The 26569-nt window shown below is 49.4% G+C and overlaps 1 protein-coding gene across 1 annotated transcript in view; it reads left to right on the plus strand.

The window, feature by feature from the left end:
• The window catches only part of NPR2 (natriuretic peptide receptor 2), a 469654-nt gene that overhangs the window by 388060 nt on the left and 55025 nt on the right, over window positions 1-26569 (plus strand). The window contains exon 18 of the mRNA XM_086960020.1: window positions 21494-21562. Within this exon, the coding sequence (XP_086816146.1) occupies window positions 21494-21562 (69 nt within the window). The remainder of the gene's footprint in view (window positions 1-21493; window positions 21563-26569) is intronic.

Genomic DNA, 26569 nt, shown 5'->3' on the forward strand with positions numbered 1-26569 from the left:
TGCAGGGTATAATCACTCCATTTACAGACCATCCTACAAAGGTAATAATCACTCCATGTGTGGAACATTCTATGCAGGTAATCATCACTCCTTATATGAGGCAACCCATGCAGGTAATAATCACTCCATGCACGGAGAGACCCATGTAGGTAATAATCACTCTATGCACGGAGAAACCCATGCAGGTAATAATCACTCTATGCACGGAGAAACCCATGCAGGTAATAATCACTCCATGCACGGTGAGACCCATGTAGGTAATAATCACTCTATGCACGGAGAAACCCATGCAGGTAATAATCACCCTATGCACGGAGAAATCCATGCAGGTAATAATCACTCCATGCACGGAGAAACCCATGCAGGCAATAATCACTCTATGCATGGAGAAACCCATGCAGGTAATAATCACTCCATGCACAGAGAAACCCATGCAGGCAATAATCACTCTATGCATGGAGAAACCCATGCAGGTAATAATCACTCCATGCACGGAGAAACCCATGCTGGTAATAATCACTCTATGCACGGAGAAACCCATGCTGGTAATAATCACTCTATGCACGGAGAAACCCATGCAGGTAATAATCACTCTATGCACGGAGAAACCCATGCTGGTAATAATCACTCTATGCACGGAGAAACCCATGCAGGTAATAATCACTCTATGCACGGAGAAACCCATGCTGGTAATAATCACTCTATGCACGGAGAAACCCATGCAGGTAATAATCACTCCATTTACAGACCATCCTACAAAGGTAATAATCACTCCATGTGTGGAACATTCTATGCAGGTAATCATCACTCCATACATGAGGCACCCCATGTAGGAAATAATCACTCCATGCACGGAGAAACCCATGCAGGTAATAATCACTCTATGCACGGAGAGACCCATACAGGTAATAATCACTCTATGCACGAAGAGACCCATGCAGGTAATAATCACTCTATGCACGGAAAAACCCATGCAGGTAATAATCACTCCATGCACGGAGAAACCCATGCAGGGTATAATCACTCCATTTACAGACCATCCTACAAAGGTAATAATCACTCCATGTGTGGAACATTCTATGCAGGTAATCATCACTCCTTATATGAGGCAACCCATGCAGGTAATAATCACTCCATGCACGGAGAGACCCATGTAGGTAATAATCACTCTATGCACGGAGAAACCCATGCAGGTAATAATCACTCTATGCACGGAGAAACCCATGCAGGTAATAATCACTCCATGCACGGTGAGACCCATGTAGGTAATAATCACTCTATGCACGGAGAAACCCATGCAGGTAATAATCACCCTATGCACGGAGAAATCCATGCAGGTAATAATCACTCCATGCACGGAGAAACCCATGCAGGCAATAATCACTCTATGCATGGAGAAACCCATGCAGGTAATAATCACTCCATGCACAGAGAAACCCATGCAGGCAATAATCACTCTATGCATGGAGAAACCCATGCAGGTAATAATCACTCCATGCACGGAGAAACCCATGCTGGTAATAATCACTCTATGCACGGAGAAACCCATGCTGGTAATAATCACTCTATGCACGGAGAAACCCATGCAGGTAATAATCACTCTATGCACGGAGAAACCCATGCTGGTAATAATCACTCTATGCACGGAGAAACCCATGCAGGTAATAATCACTCTATGCACGGAGAAACCCATGCTGGTAATAATCACTCTATGCACGGAGAAACCCATGCAGGTAATAATCACTCCATGCACGGAGAAACCCATGCAGGTAATGATCACTCCATGCACGGAGAAACCCATGCAGGCAATAATCACTCCATTTACAGACCATCCTACAAAGGTAATAATCACTCCATGTGTGGAACATTCCATGCAGGTAATCATCACTCCATGCATGAGGCACCCCATGCAGGTAATAATCACTCCATGCACGGAGAGACCCATGTAGGTAATAATCACTCTATGCACGGAGAAACCCATGCAGGTAATAATCACTCTATGCACGGAGAAACCCATGCTGGTAATAATCACTCTATGCACGGAGAAACCCATGCAGGTAATAATCACTCCATGCACGGAGAGACCCATGTAGGTAATAATCACTCTATGCACAGAGAAACCCATGCAGGTAAAAATCACTCCATGCACAGAGAAACCCATGCAGGTAATAATCACTCTATGCACGGAGAAACCCATGCAGGTAATAATCATTCTATGCACAAAGAAACCCATGCAGGTAATAATCACTCTATGCACGGAGAAACCCATGCAGGTAAAAATCACTCTATGCATGGAGAAACCCAAGCAGGTAAAAATCACTCTATGCATGGAGAAACCCATGCAGGTAAAAATCACTCCATTTACAGACCATCCTACAAAGGTAATAATCACTCCATTTACAGACCACCCTACAAAGGTAATAATCACTCCATGTGTGGAACATTCCATGCAGGTAATCATCACTCCATGCATGAGGCACCCCATGCAGGTAATAATCACTCCATGCACGGAGAGACCCATGTAGGTAATAATCACTCTATGCACGGAGAAACCCATGCAGGTAATAATCACTCTATGCACGGAGAAACCCATGCAGGTAATAATCACTCTATGCACGGAGAAACCCATGCAGGTAATAATTACTCCATGCACAGAGAAACCCATGCAGGTAATAATCATTCTATGCACAAAGAAACCCATGCAGGTAATAATCACTCTATGCACGGAGAAACCCATGCAGGTAATAATCACTCCATGCACGGAGAAACCCATGCAGGTAATGATCACTCCATGCACGGAGAAACCCATGCAGGCAATAATCACTCCATTTACAGACCATCCTACAAAGGTAATAATCACTCCATGTGTGGAACATTCTATGCAGGTAATCATCACTCCATACATGAGGCACCCCATGTAGGAAATAATCACTCCATGCACGGAGAAACCCATGCAGGTAATAATCACTCTATGCACGGAGAGACCCATACAGGTAATAATCACTCTATGCACGAAGAGACCCATGCAGGTAATAATCACTCTATGCACGGAAAAACCCATGCAGGTAATAATCACTCCATGCACGGAGAAACCCATGCAGGGTATAATCACTCCATTTACAGACCATCCTACAAAGGTAATAATCACTCCATGTGTGGAACATTCTATGCAGGTAATCATCACTCCTTATATGGGGCAACCCATGCAGGTAATAATCACTCCATGCACGGAGAGACCCATGTAGGTAATAATCCCTCCATGCACGGAGTATCTTATGCAAATAATATTTACTCTATGCACGAAGCAGTAGGCAGGTACTTCATGAGCTCCCGATTCATGGTATCAAAGACCCTTCGGTGCGAAGGGCCTGCTGTGATAATGCCGTGTCATTGATACCACCCTCTGAAGGTGCGCAGCGCAGACACTCCACTCGTGTCATCAAAGAGCCTGAAATCGAAGGCTGTGCGCGTGCTCTCCGGAAATCGGAGATCAATATCAGAGCTGGTGGGCGAGGGGGGGGGGCGCTAAAACGGCGATAATTTTAAAGAGGTTCTTGCTATATGCACCTGTCTCTGTTTTCCATGCTTCTCTTTCTTTCATCCCTCTCCTGTGCATCTCTGCCGTGCTTCTCTTTCTTCCATGAATCTTTGCCTCCCGTGCCACTGTTTCTTCCATCGACCTGTCTCTGTCTCCCGTGCTTCTGTTTCTTCCATCGACCTGTCTCTGCCTCCCGTGCTTCTGTTTCTTCCATCGACCTGTCTCAGTCTCCTGTGCTTCTCTTTCTTCCTTCCATCTCCGGTTCATCTCTTGAGTGTTTCTTTCCCAAATGAATCTCCGCCTCCCGTGCCTCTGTGTCTCCTGTGCTTCTCTTTCTTCCAACCATCTCCTCTGCATCCCTGCTCTTTCTTTCTCTCCCATGAATCTCTGCCTCCCTTGTCGCTCTTCCTCCCATGCTTCACTTTCTTTCAACCATCTCCTTTGCTTCTCTGCCATGTTTTTTCTCACCCATGACTATCTGCCTTCCGTGCCTCTCTGCCTTCCGTGCTTCTTTCTTCCATCCTTTCGTCTCCTGTGCTCCTCCCGTCCTTTCCTTTCTCTCCTGTATCTTTGTCTCCCTTTTCCCCCCATGCGGTGCACAAACCAAGGGGCATATCATCAATGGCCGGAGTTAAAAAAATGTGCTGCTTTTGCGTCCGTTTTCGGGCGAAAAGGGGCGATAATTTTAACGCCCTATCAGCATGAGCACGCTAAAGCGTGAATCCATGTTGTAGGACCCTGTGGGGTTTCGGGTGGGGTGCCGAACAAATCCACTGACAACGGGGTTTTAGGTAACGCAGGTTTTATTGTTTTGTACAGCCGTCTTTTCTGGACCGGCACTCGATAGTAAGGGAGGGGGTTTTCAGCGTCCTCCATTGCTTCTCTTAAGGCTCCCCGCCGTCTCAGCTCCCGGTGTCGTCTAGGAGGTGTAGTCCGAGCGTCCGCCGTTGTCAAACAAGGACCGGTATATCTCGGCAGGAAAGAAAGAGAAACCGGTGTTAGTCTGACGACCTGGGTTCTCTAAATCAGGAAAGGGAGTGAGGAGTCACACGTGCCCACTAACTACCCCGCTACTTGTGAGGTGAAGGGGGGGGGTTCGTGCACATAGTGTCCCGAAGCTAGTCAGGTTGGGGGTTTGTCCCGCTTACGTCCCGCCCAACCCAGGAAATGAGACCGTACCTGTCCTAGCCACACTTCCCGGGAGCGAGGCTGGGCGATGCGCCTTCCCGGTGGCCTCCTGGCGTGTCGCTGCAGCCTCTCTCCTCTCTCGGTTTTCCTCCAGTGTTCTCGAGCCCTCGGTCCTCCCCGCCTGTTTCTTTCGTCCTCTGCTCGTCCTCAGTCTCTTCGTCCTTCCTCCACTCCACTCCGTCCTCGCTCTCCTCGTACTTCCTCCACTCCGCTCCGTCCTCGCTCTCCTCGTACTTCCTCCACTCCGCTCCGTCCTCGCTCTCCTCGTACTTCCTCCACTCCGCTCCGTCCTCGCTCTCCTCGTCCTTCCTCCACTCCGCTCCGTCCTCGCTCTCCTCCTGTCGCCAATCGTCTCCTCCTCTGGGTGTAACACACACCTGTGCGAATTCAGGACCGGGTTTTACCTGTGAATGGTGGGCGGGTCCCAGGTCCGGCTCCGCCCAATTAAAGAAACATGGGTCCTCTGTGCACTGTAAGGGATTGTAGACGTCGGCATCAGCGGTTTTTCCAGGCGTCAGTGTGCTGTTCAGAAAGAGGGGACACTTGAAAAGGTAAGCCTGGAGGACCCGAGTCCGGGTCCCCCTCGTCACAGACTCATTATCCTTTCACCTCGCCTCGCATCGCTAATGAGATGCAAGGTAGGCGTTCCCGTGTGAAAGACACATGAAATACAGCAAAAATATTTGCTGTCAGCAAGGAAATCGCTAGCCGGCCTAGCGATATTTAAACTAGCGCTATCAGGCATTATCGCAGGTTTGTTACGCCTGATAATGACATGATTTAGCAATATTTTGAATGGGAGGTGGATCATAATGCTAGATCCGCCTCTCCCTATTTACAAGATTTCCTCTAATTGTGTCATATCGCTGATATTCCTCCGATATTTTATGCTTAACGCTTCTTTTGCCGGGATTTCTATCGCCTCAGCGATGCGCGTTGTAAATATTGCACTGACTGGGCGATAGAACCCGGCGTTAGGCGGCATTAGGATTTTGCACCCTATAGGCGGCCAGCGATAATTATCGCTGCCGCTTGTAGATATGCCCACATTTTTTCATTTAGGGCCCAATTACAACTTAGCCTCAAAAAGAGGTTGCTGAGTGAGCACTCCTTCATTGTTGAGGTAGCGCTGCGTGTGCGGAAATCAGATTGTGCGCATTTTGCACCAATTTAGCAGGGGGGCTCCTGAGAGAGAGCGAGAGAGAGGTTACTTGAGGAGAGGATGCGCGCGGGGCTGCTTTGAGAGTTTTCTCCAGGCCTGGCTCTGGTACCCCACCCTGCTGTTAGAAGGGGCGATGCCAGGGGAGGACCGAATCGGTACCTGACCACCCTGTGATCCACCTCTCCTAGGACTGCAGCCGAGCACTGGTGGGAGACCCTTCTGCGGAAGAGGAGGACCACGCCACGAGGCCGGGTCTAACATCTGCCCCTCTGCATGTGGGTCATTTGCTCCCATGATTTTTGCCAACATTTTAATCCTATTTTGGCCGTTAGTGTGAGTGCTCGCGCTCCCAAAACTGGATTATCGCCGCCTCGTAAGCAGTCCTAGCGTACCAGTCACAGGCCTCTCTTAACCACATCAGTATGAGCCGAAACCTGTTGGTTGGGCACCGGCACAACGGGACCCCTCTTCCTGTGGTTTTCCTGCAGGAATACAAATCTGCAGCAAGCACGTGTCCAATAAACGCTGCATAGTTTACAGGATTCAACAATGTTTAAATAGTCTGAACATTTCGAAAGTCTTAACATTACTTCAGAGGAAAGCAACCCCGCGTGGCAATTCACAAGCCTTAATTGGACACCCAGTACTTAATTTCAGCCAGTGGGTGCTGAAGTGGAGTGTGGGGGGTGAGGTGGGAGGGGTGAGGGGGGGGGAGGGGCAGGGTGGCTCACTGGCACCTATTTTTTGGGACCTGCACTTATTTCTCCTCATCTGAGATTGACTTGGAGGAAGAGAGGGAAAAACACACAAACGGAAAAAAAGGGTGAAGACAAAGATGAAAACATGGGCACGAAGGGAAAAGTTACCTGAAAATCTGAGAACAAGCATTGGCATAGACAATAGGTCTCGCCTTTGGGACGTTATAAGTGTTCAGTGAGAGCTACTGCCAATGTTTTTAAGGTATGTTGTAGAGGAACATGGCTCATGTGTTCAATACTGTAAAGTTTTTGTGCAAGTTGTGCTTAGTGTAGTGACGTAAGGGTAGGGGCATGGTGTGGAATGTAGTGGTAAGGTGTGATATGATGTGTGTTGGTGAGATGTATGTGTGTAGTGTGGTTTTGTTGGTGTGTATGTTGGTGGTATATGTAACTTCACAAAAGAAACTGTAATGAGATTAATCATGTGCGTACTGTGATGCGTTAAGTGACTTTTGTAAGGATTTTAAAAATAAATACATTGTTTTATTAGTTGTGTGTCGGTTTTCTATATGGCTATGCAAAGACTTTATTTGAAAGTAATTAGAATCTGAAAAATAAGTGCAAAAATGCTCCAGAATAGTTAGAGGGTGTATAATATGTGTAGGCCCGCGCCTTTGAAAGAGTAAGGCGTGTCAAGTCAAGCTGTTATCTGTGAAAGGCTGGTAGGGCTGGGCAGAGTTGGTCACACGTTACATTGCTGCTTGTTAAAGGCCGCTTTTGTGGAGGATGGGTGGATCACACCCCATGTTACGCCTGAGCCTGTGAAAGGCCGGCAGGGCTGGGCAGAGTTGGTCACACGTCACGTCACTTTGGTGCTTGTGAAAGGCTAGTAATAAGGGGGACGTGTTACGCTTCTGCCTGTAAGAGGCCAGTATGGACGTGGCAGTCAGTCCCTTGCCATGACTGAGGCCATTCAAGCCCAGTCTGACAGAGACACTCACATAATGATTGTTGATGTCTGGCGTACTCGGACAGTGGTGGAACAGGTGGTTTTGAGATTAACCTCAACGTGACATCGTTCCGGGGATGCCAACATGTTAAAATTGCATGTTAGTACAACCAAGTGACTTGTCAATTACGCCGATCTCCTAGTGATAACAAAAACATATGGTACGGGAAGTGTTCAAATCACGGTGAACATGTCATCATACCGGTGATACGTTACTCATGCATATTGGTTCAAAAGATTAAATATATGCACTGGTCTGTATGCTGGTGTGCGAAAAAACTAATAGGAGTTACCTGAATGTGTTTTATTTAACGCGCTCAATCACTATCTTGTCCTGGACTGAGGCACCTGGTAACTGACTCCATATGTGCCCATAATGGAGAAAGGCCGGAGAGGGTACAACTTAACTCAAAATAAAGGGGCCTGGTAACTGACGCCGTGTGTGCCCGTGATATTAAAAATTGAAAAGGGTACAACTGGAGTAAAAAGAAATGATAGATTGCCGGTACCAGACTAAAACAGTCGCCATCTTAAAGTAGGGAAAAACATTGTCAATCCTACCTGTAAAAGGGTGGCTAGACAACCAGTGACCAAAGACCCTTTTGTGTTGCCCGGCGGTGTCGCCTCTATTACCCACAGAATATTAATCAATGAAGAAGCAGGCGCTGGAGACTGAAAGGCAGGAAACAAGGGTTTATTCTCTCCGGAGGAGAACACATCAATTCGGACAGCAAGTATCGTCACGAGGTGCTCTGCTCGCATCTCTGAGGCCTGGCCTCTTATACACAGGTTTATTGCTTTATTACATGAAACACATATTTGTCAATACTTTGATGTACGGAAAAGCATCCTAGGAATCCCCGCTTCAAGCCCGTTCCCACACGTTTACAGTTGAAATCCCCACCCCGGTCACAACAGGTGATGATTATCGCGCAGCTGGACATTCCGCCGATTCACGGAATGTGTGGAGTTGATCGGATCTCATGGGGTGAAGGGTGTTCGATCGACTCGAGGGTCTTTTGATAGGGGGAAGCTTCCTACTGTACGGGGGTGTGATAAACAGTATCCGCAGGGCCAGGTGGCGGCCTGGGAACAAGGGAGACAAACGGGCACACAGGAAAAAGGGGTTTGTATCAAAGGACTTGGGACCATGAAAGGGATGAAGGAGGAGTCGCGCTGGGAACAGGATGGGAATCCGAGGCAGAGCTGCGCTGAAGAGGGGTTCACGACCCGAGGCATATGAGAGCAAGGGGATTGTCAACATGCGGGGGATGCCTGCGGGGCTAAGAGAGAGTGAGAGACGCGCTGGCTATCAGCGAGGGGCAGAGGGGCCATGGTGCTCAAAATGGCTGCCGCTTACGCGCAAGGCATGTGAGAGCGGGAGTGATCAGTGCGTGGGGGTGTTTGTGAGGGTGAAGAGCCGTGCTGGGGGTCAGGGGTGTGCAGAGGGTGGTTCTGATCAGGGCAGCTAAAGTGGTGGGTGTGTGCGACAAAGAGTGTGGCATCGGGGCAAAAGGGAAGATGGCGCAGATAATGTTCACCAAACCGTATTAATTTTCCACAGTCCTCCCTTTAACATTTCTAAGACATCTTGCTGGCCTATTTCCTATCTATGTCTACTGTGGTGGTCATAAGTAAGGAAGTGATAACCCAGGTGAAGGAACTGTACATAAACATCACATTTTTAAAATCTTTTCATCTTAGTGGGCGGGCTCATCGTTAAGCTCGTTGCAGGAAAGTCATAGTAATGCAATATCAGACAAAAATTATGTAGTGAGAGCGTTGGGTACAGATCATAGATGCTTATAGTCATTTGGAATAGGAACTGATAGGTTACCACGTAAGTAAGTTCTTTTTGTACTCGGTTGGAGCATAGTCAATTCAACGGTGGTTGGGAGAGAAATGAGACATAGTAAAAACAATAATCAGGGTTTCCAGTGTCTTATGGTCGTGGACCATTATTAGTGAGTTCTCAGCATTCTTTGTCGTCTTCTGTTGGCACTGTTGAGCACCTGCATTACAATTCGTTCTTTAGTAGGAATGTCCATGTGGGTTGAGCCATTGGAGGTCTGCGGGCAGGAGTGTGTCTTTGTTTCGTTTTGCCAGACCTCGTGGGAGAAATACGTTACGGTTTTGGAGCAGGTGCATTTTCTTCCATAACCCAGAGCATGGTCATTAGGAGAAGACAGAAAAAGGATTGTGATGAAGAGTGCAATTGTCTTTGAGCTGTGGAGTCTGTCTGTCCTTGGGTCTCTGTAGTGGGTATTTCCTGTTGCTTCCATCATCTTCAAGGTGCTCGGTAGCGGGCAGAACCACATACTTCGTTTAGCTTCTCTTTGGGGTGACCCTTGGTGGTGTTTAGGTCACCGTTCTGAGATTTAACACAGTTCGTGGTCTACTTAGTCGGAGCTCCCTCCCTTTTGGCGCAGGAAATACCCTTCTCTGGATGGTACAGTAGGATTTAGAGGATTTTGAAAGTTCAGGTGGAGGGAGGGGGGTGTGTGAGTAGTCCTTATGGTAGGTCGGAGGAGGAGGGGATGGAGCAGGGCCAGATCGGGAACAGACCAGGGGGACGGAAAATTTAGACAGGCGGGTTCATAACCAGGTTCAGAGAGCGGGGACTTTTCGGCACATGTCGATCATAAAGCAGGGGCCTCAGGTCAGCCCTTTCCTTTCATTCGGTCAGAAACAGTGCCTCGTCCTGCGACTCCTTACTGTTGCGGTCTCGCCTTGGCCAATGTCGCTGATGTTCCACGATCTGCGGTCAGGCCGCGCGCTCCCACGTCCGGTCTCTTTCTCCTCCGACAGTGGTATCCTTAAATGAGTTTGAAAAGACAGTCTTTAGAGATTTTGCAGAGGAAGGTAATCACATAAATCTATTTCTCTCCCAACACTAAGCAACTGGGTAAGCATCCGTTACATTGAGGGTTTGCAGCCAACGTATAAATAATTGATGATAGGTTTGCTGGGTTCCCTACAGCTTTCCTTCGTGACTATTTCTTTGGCGTTCTGTTGGTACTACATTCATTGTCGTGGAACGAAGTCTGATACTTATTTATTGCATTTTATCACAGTCACTTCAATTCTTCTGGCAGAGACCCACTTTCCTAGTACGAGTCCTATGGAGCTTATGCCGTTCTTCAAGGCTTTGTATTTTACGGAAAAGTGCAACGTGCTATTCACCATGGTCTAATAGGTATCTTTCTGAGGAATGAACATAGGCTAAACGATTTTTCATTATATCAATGCATCCTATCTTTCGGCTAAACATTTTACTTTCAACAGGGTTTTCTTGCAACAAGTTCTTTCATTTTTGACTTAATTCTAACTTCGCAAACATTATTCTAAATTCTACATAGTTTCTTACAACCTGGCTACTTTATTAAAAAAACTCGGGGCTTGCGATGACTATTCAACTCATCCCTGGGGTGAGCGAGGTCTAATGGAAAACAGCTAGGAACATAGCGAACTAGGGCAAGGGACTTTTTTTCAAACTCTCGTCCAGGGCAGCTGATACAAAACTGGGGGCATTCTGGGAAAACGGGGATGTCTCGATCACTTTTTCTGTTTGGGTATTGAGATAACTTCGGGACGGGGAAGGTCGCGTTTACCAGAGACATTTTTATCATGGATGCCACTGACAAGCAGTTCCCTCAAAATGGGTCAGATTAGGGAACCTTAGTCGTCTTACCTGTCCCTTTCTTATCGGCCAATCTAGGTTTCATCAGTATTTAGCAGAAAAGGAGAGGTAGTAACATGGTATCGATGTAATATATATTTTTTTAAGACAAATTTGTGCAAATACTTGTGGTATTTGGAGCCAATCAGGTGGTGCACCAGGGGTAGTGGTTCGCCAATTAGGTGCCAGTCGCTAGGAAGAGTGAAAAGTGTGGAGGAGAGAGAGAGAGAGAGAGAGAGAGAGAGAGAGAGAGAGAGAGAGATCAATAATAGGCTAAATAGTACACGTGTGACATGGAGAGTGGCCGTGTACTATTTAGGCTATTCAGTGCATTACCCAACATGAGACATTTCGGGTCTGTGTTAGAATGTAGAAAGCATGCAGTTTGGGACGGTAGAACATTAGGCCGGGTACATAAGGACATGCATTGAGTTGGGTGTTCTTAGGTGCCATCTTGCAGCGTAGGTCCGCTTCGTGTATCGGACATGGCGTGGCTCCAGATCTTTACTATACCCTAGTCGTGATTCCAATGTAACCTGTAGAGGGAGAAAAAGGAAGAAAGGGAGGGGGAACAACATTCGAGCATATCAAAGGTACGGGTACGAAAGTTCTTTACTTACCACACACTCGTCTTATCTCCTCGGGATATAATCCCTAGGGCCATGGTTTCCGAAGTCAAGGGGGGCGGGCAGTGTGATAGGTTGTTCGTGGGGGAGGGGGGTGTCCAAGGGTGGCATTATAGATCGTGTGTAGGGAAAACGCTAAAAAGAAATCAGAGGCGCCTAGCGCGAGGTATCTGGTTTGTAGATGTATCCAGCTATCGGGATCCTTAAATCACTCCCAACGCTGTGATGTTCTAAGGCATATCAGTTCTTCGGCCAACCCTGTCCCTTAGTACCTTCGAGCATCATACCTTTATAACATTCTAACATTCATAACGCTTCGCTTTTACCCATTCTCAGAAGTCGAGGTCCTTCTTCATGCGTTAGTTCCTGAGCTTAGTCGCATATTTGGAGGCAGCGTATCATACCTTAGATTCGATCATCAATCCGGGGCCGAACAGCCATTTTCTAATAACCTTAAAAAGAGAGCAAAACGGTTGCGCACAAAATAGCCCTCCCGCCAATTCCCACATTTACAAAAGTATGCGATACCTGTTCATAGCTTGGAAAACCTTTATTTGCATAATCGTTCAGTAAGTAAATATGTGAGTGCAATCGTATTTGGCCGGACACGGCGATGGCTGAAGCACATACAGTAGGGGGCTATTTTGCAGCATTTTAAAAACATTGAAAAAACGTCTACTTAGTTATTTGCAGGAAACTAAAAACGTTTATTAATAATTGAGGGATCAGAGGGTATTTATTTCATAAATTGAAACACAGTCAGACTAATTGTAATCACATTTCCTAGATGTATACCGTGGGCGTGCGTCATAAGCTACATTATGTATCGGCTACAATAAATATCATAATAAATCGTACATTGAAATCAACATTTTAACGGGATCCTTTCAAATGTTCGCCAAGTGAACCCTCCTCCCTTTTTCGTCAAGTGTACAAAGGTTCACATACATATCTCAGAACATCAAGTCTTGTTAGCTAAAGAACACCGCGAGGTGTTCGTAAGTTCCTATTGATACTGGCGCCATTTTGGGCGATGTCGGGTTGGTCGCACCAGAATCCCTTTCGGCAGTTCAAAAAACCTGTGCTAACAGAGGGGCTGGTAATGTGGACCGTCAATCAAAAGGGGAGGGAGGTAGAATCTTCCTTACTGGGTCACGTTGAGGTTCAGCCGGAACTTACTCGAATCCGTTAGCCCACAATTTTTTTGGATGATTCAAACTGAAGCTGGTGCCGACACGAGAGCACCACCATCTTGTGGCTATGTCGCGGTCATTTCATTAGTGATCAAGGCAGTTGTTCCCCACCGGAAGCCTGTGGATGCCGAGGGCTTCTGGGACTCTGGTAGAATCTTCAAAGCTGTGGGGATGTTGTCGGAGGTGGGGGCTCGTGCCCAGGCGGGCAAGCGCCCGAGTTGCAATACCGGACAAAGTTACTCCAGCGGCCTAGACCCGCTTTCCAGGGGGCCCAGACGCCATTTTGAGACCCTGCAGCAGCCGCCCTTCGTCGTGTCTTCAAGAGTGGAAGAGACTTCTCTGGGGCGAGAAAAAAATGGAACACCGTGCCGTTGGAGCAGGATATTGGCTCGGGGCGCTAGGATGCAGCTGCGGCGCCTCTACCTGGGGAGGTGAGGAAGGCTCGTTCGCGCCGCCTCCCTCTCCCAGTGCACCCCACGCCGTTCCTTCGAATCAGGGGTGTACATGATGACCACCCTACACCCCTGACTCGGCGAGTACTCTGGAGGACCATTGTATGTCCGGTGCTGCGCAAGTATGCCCGTCGGACATTGTATGTTCTGTGCTGCGGAAATAGGTCCGTCGGACATTGGATGTTCTGTGCTGCGCAAATAGGTCCGTCGGACATGGTATGTTCTGTGCTGCGCAGGTATATCCGTTGCCCGGCTGGAGGGTTTCGGCGCCGGGCCGGGGCTGGGAAACCTCCTACCTGTGGAGGTGGAAGAGGCTCGTCCGCGTCGCCTCTTCCTCCCAGCCCACCCTGCACCAGTTCAGCGGAGGAATTTGCGATGGCCGGACCAGGAGATACGAGGGAGGGGGTCATCTGCATCCGCCCCCTCCCTACTCGTGGCCCGGGCCGCGGCGGAGAAAACCAGGAATCTCAACCGCTAGACCATATGGGAGAAGAGGATGGGACGTGCCGGGCCCGTGGAGCCTCCTGTATATTCTCGCCGGCGACCTCTTTGGTCTATGGCTGTCGGCAGGCCCCCGCCCCACACGTGCTGAGTGTTTCACCTTCCGGATGGGCGTGACAGGTGACCTGTTGCATTTTGGGAACTTCCGGAGTGAGCGTAATATGTTTTGTATTGTTCCTATTAGTACAGTTTTACTTTAAAGAATGTTTTACTAGTTGTTCTATTTATCGTTGGTCATGTGTTATCTTTACCGTAATTAAATCTTAAATTATATAACAGAGACTTGGCTTCCTTGAGTCTTTTTACTAACGGGGCGTTGTCTACGCAGGCCTGTAATTGCTTTTGTTTTTCAGAGTGGGGGGGGGGGCAGAGAGTAATCAGTCCCAGAACTCAAACATGTCGTTGAAATTGGTCTGACGAAATCTGTGCCATCGGGCATAATCAAACGCAGTGGTTCTGTCTGTCCTGTCCGTGTTAGTCTGATTCGTCTTTGTCTCGCGCCTTTTCCCTTTCTGCCGGCCTGTTATTTCTGTCGGCCCTCCGCTCTTACCTATGTTCCGTAGAGTCGGGCATTGGGCTTTCCAGTGCCCGAGTCTTTTACAAAAAGCACATTGGTTTTGCCTTAAGTCTGTTCGCCCTGCGCGTAGTGTCGGGGGGTTACTTTCGGGTCGTTGTGTCTCGGGGTTGTCCTGTCGGTACGTCCCTTTACACTGTTCCCTTTTTGTGCCTAATCCTTGGAATTGTGTCGTCGCTGCCCCTTCCTTTTGCCTATCAGACGCTTGGAAGGTCGTCTGTCGCGTTTCTTTACCTACTCTGACTTCGTCTCTTTCCTTTCGTTGCATTGCTTCTTTGCGCCACATACCGAGACTGTCGAGCATAATAGGCGTTGTCTTGCTACTACGAAGGGCTATTTCTAACGTCTCTATTTTGTCAAGATCGAAGGATCCTACCAGTGGCCACTGTTTCTCTTGATTTGCTTTGGTATACTTGTGCCATAGCTTACTATAGGCTATGGTAATTAATCCATACTTTGTGAACATTTCTTTATTAGGGGTGCCTTCCAGCGGAGCTAGATGGTCCACCTCTAATAAACGGTCCGGGCTGAACCAGCTATCAATCAGTGGGGAGAAGACAGGCATGACGGGTCACAATGGGGACAATAGTCAGCACTACCTATCTTATCACTGTGTGCAAAGACTAGACAGAATATTTCTATTCTACGTTGTTTGCAGGCAGTGAATACCTCAAGAACCAATATCAATCAAAAAAAAATGGTCAATGGGGAGAATAAGTAGGCCCGCAAAAAGGTCTGCGTCACCTACCCTTTCACTATCTGCAAAGAGGGAACCTATTCTTTCCTGTTTGCAGACAGAGAATCTCCAGAAAACAATCCGTAACAGTTAATCAATGGGGAGGGGCAATTTGATCAGTGGGGGAGAAAGATAGGCACGACGGGTGCGTTACCTATCCTTCACTGTTTGCAAAGGGAGAGCCGGTTGTTTCTCCGTTTGCCGACAGCGAAACTCCAAATAAATTAACAAAAGAGTAATACTAGTATTTTTTTACAATCAATCAAACAATTTCTTAATTCGTCGTGTCTACACGACCTTACCCGGACCGCATGGACAGTTTCTTGTCTTCCGAATCCAGCGCCCGATCGTCCTCTTTTCTTCGTAATCCCCGCGGCACTCCTGATGGTTCCCAGTCAGGACCGTAGATCACTCGAGAGAGGTTTGTTCGGAACCAGTGAAGTTCGGATGATCGGCTGTCAGACGAGGGTCTATCGGACAGGGTACCTCCCGATCGTTGCAGTCGTTCACTCTGTCGTCAGGACCTCTCCCACTGGATCCACGAGTCGCTGATGGGCCCCACGTTTGGGACGCCAATTGTAAAAGGGTGGCTAGACAACCAGTGACCAAAGACCCTTTTGTGTTGCCCGGCGGTGTCGCCTCTATTACCCACAGAATATTAATCAATGAAGAAGCAGGCGCTGGAGACTGAAAGGCAGGAAACGAGGGTTTATTCTCTCCGGAGGAGAACACATCAATTCGGACAGCAAGTATCGTCACGAGGTGCTCTGCTCGCATCTCTGAGGCCTGGCCTCTTATACACAGGTTTATTGCTTTATTACATGAAACACATATTTGTCAATACTTTGATGTACGGAAAAGCATCCTAGGAATCCCCGCTTGAAGCCCGTTCCCACACGTTTACAGTTGAAATCCCCACCCCGGTCACAACAGGTGATGATTATCGCGCAGCTGGACATTCCGCCGATTCACGGAATGTGTGGAGTTGATCGGATCTCATGGGGTGAAGGGTGTTCGATCGACTCGAGGGTCTTTTGATAGGGGGAAGCTTCCTACTGTACGGGGGTGTGATAAACAGTATCCGCAGGGCCAGGTGGCGGCCTGGGAACAAGGGAGACAAACGGGCACACAGGAAAAAGGGGTTTGTATCAAAGGACTTGGGACCATGAAAGGGATGAAGGAGGTGTCGCGCTGGGAACAGGATGGGAATCCGAGGCAGAGCTGCGCTGAAGAGGGGTTCACGACCCGAGGCATATGAGAGCGAGGGGGTTGTCAACATGCGGGGGATGCCTGCGGGGCTAAGAGAGAGTGAGAGACGCGCTGGCTATCAGCGAGGGGCCATGGTGCTCAAAATGGCTGCCGCTTACGCGCAAGGCATGTGAGAGCGGGAGTGATCAGTGCGTGGGGGTGTTTGTGAGGGTGAAGAGCCGTGCTGGGGGTCAGGGGTGTGCAGAGGGTGGTTCTGATCAGGGCAGCTAAAGTGGTGGGTGTGTGCGACAAAGAGTGTGGCATCGGGGCAAAAGGGAAGATGGCGCAGATAATGTTCACCAAACCGTATTAATTTTCCACATACCTGGAGACCGTTAAATATGGTGGAAAGATTCTGACACGACATTTAGTGAATTAATATGATGCAGTAACCAATCCAAATTGACAAATTAAACATAATGCATAATGCACCATAACGATCAAAACACAAAGAAATGTAAATACATTATGAGAGAACGAAGTGCACATAGACACAAAGAAATATTAAGACAAGCAGTGGAAAAAAAACAAGCAGCCTAGGCGAGACCTAACAAGCCCGGAAGTGGTGTGTGTGTGCACTGGCAGTCTTCACTTTTCAAGCACTGCAGTCGTGCTTGTGGCGCACCCCTGCTCGATCCCGCAAGGTGGATGCCGCCACAAGCACGAGTGCAGTGCTTGAAACATGAAGACAGATGGCTAAAGGCCCTCCTAGTGCAGCGCATGCACGCTGCCTAGGCGAGACCTAAAAAGGGGTGAGCAGTGTCTGGTAGTGGATTAAAGCGGCTGAGATGACCTCAAGACTACGCAGCATGTATGCGGTGCCCCAGCGTTTAGTTGCACCAGCCGTGGGCTTCTGAGCTGATTGTCGTTTCTTTCACAAATTAAGTACTGTGGACATCTTACTGTTGGTTGTATTCTATTTCAACTTTTATATAGTGCCTACTAGCCCTATGTGGGGTGCTGAAGTGCTTGCCTACATGAGTAACAGGCTGCACCATGTAGGGTGTGTGATCGGAAGTGTATTGTCTTTGCTTTGATCCTATGTGGGGAGTGTTTCCATGCCATGCGTGATGACCACCGAGGTGCGAATATCGTGTTATGAGTCGCAGCACCTTGCAGTGTGATGGGTGAGGAAGTGTGAGAGATAACAGTGTTCAGGGTTCAGCTTTGTGCTACTCTGCAGGTCCCTGTACAGTATTTCATATGTTCTTAGTCCACTTGCCTTGTTACCGCACTGGGCTGTCCCTTCTGAGATATCTTGTCTAAAGTTTCTGGTCCTGAGCAGGCCCAGGCCAAAGGGAGAGATGGCGGAGAGAACGAATGGATGGACTTAGTTAAAACCTTCCACAGCTGATTGTCATTGTGAGACGTCAAGAAGTGGTCGTAGTGCGTAGCCTGTTGGGACCCGCAGTGGTGGGCTAGCTTAAAGGCGTCAGTCCTTGCCCAGCGGCACGTGGCCCAGCTCTTCAGTTATTCCATGAATGTACAGTGCTGTGGAGCAGCTCAGTGCTGGGCTTTGGGCATGACTCTTATCAGTTTTGAGTGAGTGTCGAGCACTAGAACTGAATGATTACAAAGTCTGACTGAACTGCAAGCGGCTGGCCTCCTGCTGCGAGTTATGGTGTTAGTATCCGTGTGGGCGAGGGGTGTTATATAGTGTATATGATTGCATTTATATAGTGCTGCCTGTCTACCCTGAGGAGGCACTAAAGCGCTTCCTCTACTCAAACATTTGAAGAGGTAACAATTGAAGTCAGATTGTCTAAACTGTGGTATAGGCGCCATGTGCTGTGTGACACAAAACATGTGTGATTCGACCATAAATAATGTGTACTTTTTCATCCAAATGTTTTGTTTTACTTTCCAAGCAAATTCATGTTTACATCACAGATGCTGTTCTCAAAGCAGGAGTTTTGCAGTCTGAATCTTTCTGGATTCACATGCTGTGCATTATTCCGCCATCTAGTGGTTGGGTCTGTAATTGTAGTCTTTTGTCTCTCTTTTTTTTTTTCGGGGCCCAGGTGGGCGTCGACATACCACCATTTGGTGTCCTTCGTGAAGCCGAAGATGGCGACCAAAGGTGGGAGCTTCCGGACGAAGCGCGTCTACGTCACGAAGGACACCAAATGGTGGTATGTCGACGCCCAGCTGGGCCACAAAAAAAAGGGAAAAAAGACTATGGGGCTTATTTACAAGCCCCTTGCGTCACTTTTGCATCACTTTTCCCATGTTAAAAGTGACGCAAATGTGGCGCAAGGGGCTTGTAAATATGCCCCTACAATTCTGGACCCAACCACCAGATGGCGGAGTAATGCACAGCATAGTGAATCCAGAAAGTCTTCAAGCTGCAAAACTACACCGACAGGTAAGAAACTATACTTTACTGACCAAACAATGTCTCTTTAAACCCCATTTCCAAAGGGCCCCAGAGACATAGGACCTAGAGGGATGCTCTATAGTGTACTGTGCTGTAGTATGAACACAGGTAACCCTGATACTGACACAAGGGATGGCATACTTCCGGGATGTGCCATATATAAGTGTACCATCTGTAATCGCAAGAAGCCTGAACGTGTAAACTTGTTTGCACGTTCTCTTGTCTTTTGTTGTGTCCAAAGTCTCTTATACAACCACTTTCACTCTGATTAATGAGTCGCAATAAAATGATTATCCTGCGCTTTAATGCAAGACACATCTCCATTTTTTGTGCACAGCATGTGGGCTGGGACCTGCTGAGTGTACACATTGGGGTCAAATTTATCAAAATGTAATGCAGGGCAGCAAGTCTCTTTGCTGCGCTGCGTGACAGGGAAAGGGAGGAATGCGCTGTATTTATCACATTACAGAGCACTCCTTCCTTTTCTTAGCGCCAACCAGGCTCTCCGACACCATGGTGTATGGGTGCCTCTGTTGTAAGCAGGATTGATTTTGTGTAGGAAGGGGCACCTGCACCCTCGCCAGTATACAGCTGGCTAACCTAAATGAGTTTTTCCTTCACTCGTGTACGAGAGAGTGATATGCACCGACCGCGGCGTTCTCTCCGATCGCCATATTTGGCCACATTAAACAAGTGCACCAATCCTACTATACATCAGGGCTGTACCACCCCTAGGGTATCCCAGCACTGTACAACTCCTAGAATACATCAGTATTGCACTACACCTAGTACACACCAGCACAGCACCACTCCTAGTACACGCCAGCACTGCACCACTCCTAGTACACACCAGCACAGCACCACTCCTAGTACATGCCAGCACTGCACCACTCCTAGTACACGCCAGCACTGCACCACTCCTAGTACACATCAGCACTGCACCACTCCTAGTACACGCCAGCACTGCACCACTCCTAGTACACGCCAGCACTGCACCACTCCTAGTACACATCAGCACTGCACCACTCCTAGTACACGCCAGCACTGCACCACTCCTAGTACACGTCAGCACTACACCACTCCTAGTACACACCAGCACTGCAACACTCCTAGTACACGTCAGCACTGCACCACTCCTAGTACACACCAGCACAGCACCACTCCTAGTACACGTCAGCACTGCACCGCCCCTAGTACACGTCAGCACTGCACCACTCCTAGTACACGTCAGCACTGCACCACTCCTACTACACGCCAGCACTGCACCACTCCTAGTACACGCCAGCACTGCACCACTCCTAGTACAGGCCAGCACTGCCCCACTCCAAGTACACGTCAGCACTGCACCACACCTAGTACACACCAGCACTGCACCACTCCAAGTACACGTCAGCACTGCACCACAGCTAGTACACACCAGCACAGCACCACTCCTAGTACACACCAGCACTGCACCACTCCTAGTACACACCAGCACAGCACCACTCCTAGTACACGCCAGCACTGCACCACTCCTAGTACACGTCAGCACTGCACCACACCTAGTATACGCCAGCACTGCACTGCTCCTAGTACACACCACCACAGCACCACCCCTAGTACACACCACCACAGCACCACCCCTAGTACACGCCAGCACTGCACCACTCCTAGTACACACCAGCACTGCACCACACCTAGTACACAGCAGCACAGCACCACTCCTAGTACACGCCAGCACTGCACCACTCCTAGTACACGTCAGCACTGCAGCACTCCTAGTACACGCCAGCACTGCACCACTCCTAGTACATGCCAGCACTGCACCACTCCTAGTACACGTCAGCACTGCACCACACCTAGTACACACCAGCACTGCACCACTCCTAGTACACGCCAGCACTGCACCACTCCTAGTACACATCAGCACTGCACCACTCCTAGTACACGCCAGCACTGCACCACTCCTAGTACACGTCAGCACTGCACCACACCTAGTACACACCAGCACTGCACCACACCTAGTACACATCAGCACTGCACCACTCCTAGTACACGCCAGCACTGCACCACTCCTAGTACACGTCAGCACTGCACCACACCTAGTACACACCAGCACTGCACCACACCTAGTACACACCAGCACTGCACCACTCCTAGTACACGTCAGCACTGCAGCACTCCTAGTACACGCCAGCACTGCACCACACCTAGTACACACCAGCACTGCACCACTCCTAGTACACGTCAGCACTGCACCACACCTAGTACACACCAGCACTGCACCGCCCCATCTATACCCGTCACTGGCTGCTCTTCCTACTCAGCAGCACTCGGGTAAGTGGCTTTATTATGTCAACTTCTATGTGACTGAAGGTTTAAGCCGTCCAGGGAGAGTGGGGTCAGAGGTCAGATCGTGGCTATTACAACCATCCCAGTTATTAATGGGATGGGGCAGTGGAGGAGGGAGAAACAAATCACTCGAGAATCTTTAAAGTAATCTCCTAAGTGCCGCCTTCTGTCCCCCCCACAGGTCGTGACCTTGCTGAATGACCTCTACACCTGCTTCGACGCCATAATCGATAACTTCGATGTTTACAAGGTAAGTCGAACAGGCCCCAGAAGGGCGGCCAAATCACTGAGATGGGGATGTGCTGGGGCTCTCGGTGTGTGTGTGTGGGGGGGGGGAGGGGTCTGAAGAAGGCAGAATACGCTTCAGAATATCCGACAAGTTTTAATGCTCTGATTAATCAAATAATGAAATATCTAAAGGGTGTCCAAAGCGGCACACCTGTCTCCACCGGGCACTGAATATACCACACCTAAAGATTCAGAGGGCAGAGGCATCCCAAAAAGGTTTTGCAATTCCCTGATTGCTAATCTTTGCGATTCGCAATTAGCGAATCGCAAAACGGCATGCATGAAAGTGTGCAGCACACTTTCTGCGGTTCCTAAGGGGTCGCAAATGAGCTACCTCATGAATATTGATGAGGCAGGTCGCAATTTGCGACCCCTTAGGAATCGCAAAAAACACAGGGCTGGTGGCCTGCTGGGGTCAGCAGACTACCATTCTGTGATTGCTTTTAAATAAAACAATCATTTTTTTCTGTAAAGCATCCCGTTTTTCTTAAAGGAGAACGAGATCCTTTACAAAACGAAAAATGAGAAGTTACAAACTTGGGGAAGGGGTCCCCCTTGGAGACCTCTTCCCAGTTGCGAATGTCTTACTGGAAGAAAATGGTAATATGCGAATGTTTTGCCACCGCATTAACAGTCACAAAACATTCATGCATACTGCTAGGATTCGGTATTTGGAAGGGACGCCCTAACCACGCCCCTTCCAAAAAGGGAATAGCAAACCCATTTTGCGATTCGGTAACAGGTTAGTGACTTGCAAAATTGGGTTTGATGGATCGCAAAAGCATTTTTTGCGATATCAAATGGGCCGATTCTGTGAATCCGCCCGGTTGCAATGAGAAAAATGCAACTGCACGACCTAAAAAAACACATACAGCAGAGAGACGGAGGAAGAGAAAGACGGACAAAACATCACAAAGAGAGAAAGAAGGGACCCTTAAGAGTGAGCCAATGGGGCGATAGGAGGGGGGTCTGGTGAAGAATCATGAGGTGAATTCAGGACTTTGCAGCCTTGGTATAAGGTACGCCGACACCTAATTGACCTGACTGCGGGTGCTCAGGTGTGCTGTGGGCACCGGCACTCATTCTTTTACAAATTAAGCACTGAGTATACCTCTGTAAGCCGGGCCAATATAGTGTCAATAAATGAAGTGTGGAAAGGCGTGAAAGGAGAAGGGCTTCATTTAGGTGGTGACGCTATGAGGATAGAAGCGGGGACAAGTGTTTCCCCCCCTCACATCCCAAACAAGCCACACTAGAAAGACTGACACCCAGTTTTAAAGCGCTTGTGCTCAGGCACTAGAGTGCAAGGAATACTAATATTAAATGTAGACAAAGGTATCACACGCGTTTTCGTCTCATGATTTCACATCAGGACCACATTGCACATTTTTAAGTCCCCAAGCTGCTATCTAAAATATAATTTCAAACATGTCTTTACAGTGTGATGAAGGAAGCTCCAGGCCGGCTCACAAAAAAAGGATAAAATCTCTTTGAATGAATTTCAAATGAGGCCCTCAGGTGGAACTCATCGTAGTCACAGTTTACCTGTGAAGGAGTCTTTCCGTCCAGCAGCCATGATGCCCCCACACTTGCACCAAGAGTTCCCCGGATATGACCCAGGAAGGGGCTGCGGTGACCTGATGATGTGTCCACAGATATGTCGCAGGTTTGCTCGGTTTGGACAGAGAATATATCCAAACATATACCAGCAACTTGTTACTATATAAACTAAGGGTTCGCGTGGATAAGTGTCAGGAATTCCCCGGGGTACCAGTGTGTGGCTGATGAAAAACAAACCAGGCATGTTTCCCAGATACAAAGCAGGTGTTTGTCAAAGTATCAACCAGCTAGCTGCCCAAGTGAGAGTTTGGCAAATGCCAAGGTGTAAAAGTAATCTGTCTGTTGAACAAAAGAGTATGACTGACCCCTCAATAGTAATCCACACAAGTGGGGATCGCAGCAAGAAGACAAATGAGTAGTCTGGCTTAAATTCAATCGACTCGACCTGGTCTGTGGATTGAGTAAAGCCGTCCTCATGAGAAGAGATACAGATGTAGGATGTGGAGGTGGTCCATTGTGGATGTAGTAAAACCATCCTAATGAGCATGGCCACAGTGGTAGATTCTGGACGTGGTCTTCTGTGACATCAGTAAACTCGCCCTCATGAGAAGAGTCACAGCGGTACACTCTGGGCGTGGTCCACCGTGGCTGTAGTAAACCCGTACTCAAGAGAAGAGACAGTGGTAGGCTCAAGACGTGGTCAACCGTGGCTGCAGTACACCTATCCTCACGAGATGGGACACTGTAGTAGGTCCTGGACCTGGTCCACCATGGCTGCAGTACACCTATCCTCACGAGATGGGACACTGTAGTAGGTCCTGGACCTGGTCCACCATGGCTGTAGTACAGCCATCCTCACGAGATGGGACACAGTAGTAGGTCCTGGACCTGGTCCACCGTGGCCGTAGTACAGCCATCCTCACGAGATGGGACACTGTAGTAGGTCCTGGACGTGGTCCACCGTGGCTGTAGTACAGCCATCCTCACGAGATGGGACACAGTAGTAGGTCCTAGACGTGGTCCACCGTGGCTGCAGTACAGCCATCCTCACGAGATGGGACACAGTAGTAGGTCCTGGACCTGGTCCACCGTGGCCGTAGTACAGCCATCCTCACGAGATGGGACACAGTAGTAGGTCCTGGACCTGGTCCACCGTGGCCGTAGTACAGCCATCTTCACGAGATGGGACACAGTAGTAGGTCCTAGACGTGGTCCACCGTGGCTGCAGTACAGCCATCCTCACGAGATGGGACACAGTAGTAGGTCCTGGACCTGGTCCACCGTGGCCGTAGTACAGCCATCCTCACGAGATGGGACACAGTAGTAGGTCCTGGACCTGGTCCACCGTGGCCGTAGTACAGCCATCTTCACGAGATGGGACACAGTAGTAGGTCCTAGACGTGGTCCACCGTGGCTGCAGTACAGCCATCCTCACGAGATGGGACACAGTAGTAGGTCCTGGACCTGGTCCACCGTGGCCGTAGTACAGCCATCCTCACGAGATGGGACACAGTAGTAGGTCCTGGACCTGGTCCACCGTGGCCGTAGTACAGCCATCCTCACGAGATGGGACACTGTAGTAGGTCCTGGACACTGTCCACCGTGGCTGTAGTACAGCCATCTTCACGAGATGGGACACAGTAGTAGGTCCTAGACGTGGTCCACCGTGGCTGCAGTACAGCCATCCTCATGAGATGGGACACAGTGGTAGGCTCGAGACGTGGTCCACCGTGGCTGCAGTAATGCCTTTGCTACCGTAGCACATGACAGACTGGCAGCTCATCCTGTCTTAGTGGCCTCTAAACAGATGTTGTGGGACAGAGGTGTGCCCATAATCATCCTCTACTCTGAGTGAGGTCTGTGTCATTGATACCGGTGTCCACTGTATTCTTTTGTTTTTATTTCAAAATATTTTATTGAAAATAAATTTTACATATACAAAAACAAAACAGTTGTCTTACTTTGGGCAGCTCTTACAAGGGGCTGGGTTGAGCACGGGGAGGAGTGGTGGCACTCTTTAAGTGCCCATGACTGTTTGGCCGGCCTTCTTGGGCCGGACAAACAGTCCTGCGCAGTTTACATGCTCTCCACTCCGGCTGCATTACAGACCGCTGCCCCCTTCTACTGACTGCTGCCCAATCTCCTGACTACTGCCCCATCACCTGACCCCATCTCCTGACAGCTACCCCCATTTCCTGACCGCTGCTTCCATCTCCTGACCGCTGCCCCATCTCCTGACCGCTGCCCCATCTCCTGACCGCTGCCCCCATCTCCTGACTGCTGCCCCATCTCCTGACCACTGCTCCATCGCCTGCCCCCATCTCCTGACCGCTGCCCCATCTCGTGACCGCTGCCCCCATCTCCTGACCACTGTCCCCATCTCCTGACCGCTGCCCCCATATTCTGACTGCTGCCCCATCTCCTGACCACTGTCCCCATCTCCTGACCGCTGCCCCATCTCCTGACCACTGTCCCCATCTCCTGACCGCTGTCCCCATCTCCTGACCGCTGCCCCATCTCCTGACTGCTGCCCCCATCTCCTGACTGCTGCCCCATCTCCTGACCGCTGCCCCATCTCCTGACCACTGCTCCATCGCCTGCCCCCATCTCCTGACCGCTGCCCCATCTCCTGACTGCTGCCCCATCTCCTGACCACTGTCCCCATCTCCTGACCGCTGTCCCCATCTCCTGACCGCTGCCCCATCTCCTGACTGCTGCCCCCATCTCCTGACTGCTGCCCCATCTCCTGACCGCTGCCCCATCTCCTGACCACTGCCCCATCGCCTGACCCCATCTCCTGACCGCTGCCCCCATCTCCTGACCACTGTCCCCATCTCCTGACCGCTGCCCTCATATTCTGACTGCTGCCCCCATCTCCTGACCGCTGCTGCCTCCCACGCCTCTCATGGTCCCCACCCTTACCCTTTCTGACTCAGAGCTGGTCCGTGATGGACTGTGAGTGTGTGCACACAAGGGTGTGCGTGAGGTGGGAGGTGGGGGGGGGGGGTTAATGAGAAGTGGACTGGTGCCAGGAGGGCCCTCCAGACATTCCTGTATAAAGGACTCTCCTGCTCAGACATGTCCGGGCTCCTCTGACTCCGCACATCCTGACCTGAGGGATGGAATGTACCACTGATCATAGAAGGGTGGGGGTGGGGCGCTGTGTGTGACTGAGCTCTGTGCTGTGCCTGTTCTGTGGGTGGCAGACGTGCACCGTCTCTTCCTGTAAAGGATCTGCTCTGCGTGTGACTGAGCTCTGTGCTGTGCCTGTCTTGTGTGCCGTGGACCCTTGCACGGCCTCCTCCTGTGACATACCTCTGCTGTGTGTAATGGAGTCCTGTGCTGTGCCTGTTCTGTGGACCACACTAGGAATTTACAGGGGATTAGAGCCCGCCGCCTGCTTACCATT

The sequence above is a fragment of the Lissotriton vulgaris genome, chromosome 3_1 (assembly GCF_964263255.1).
Source record: "Lissotriton vulgaris chromosome 3_1, aLisVul1.2, whole genome shotgun sequence".
NCBI classification, from domain to species: domain Eukaryota; kingdom Metazoa; phylum Chordata; class Amphibia; order Caudata; family Salamandridae; genus Lissotriton; species Lissotriton vulgaris.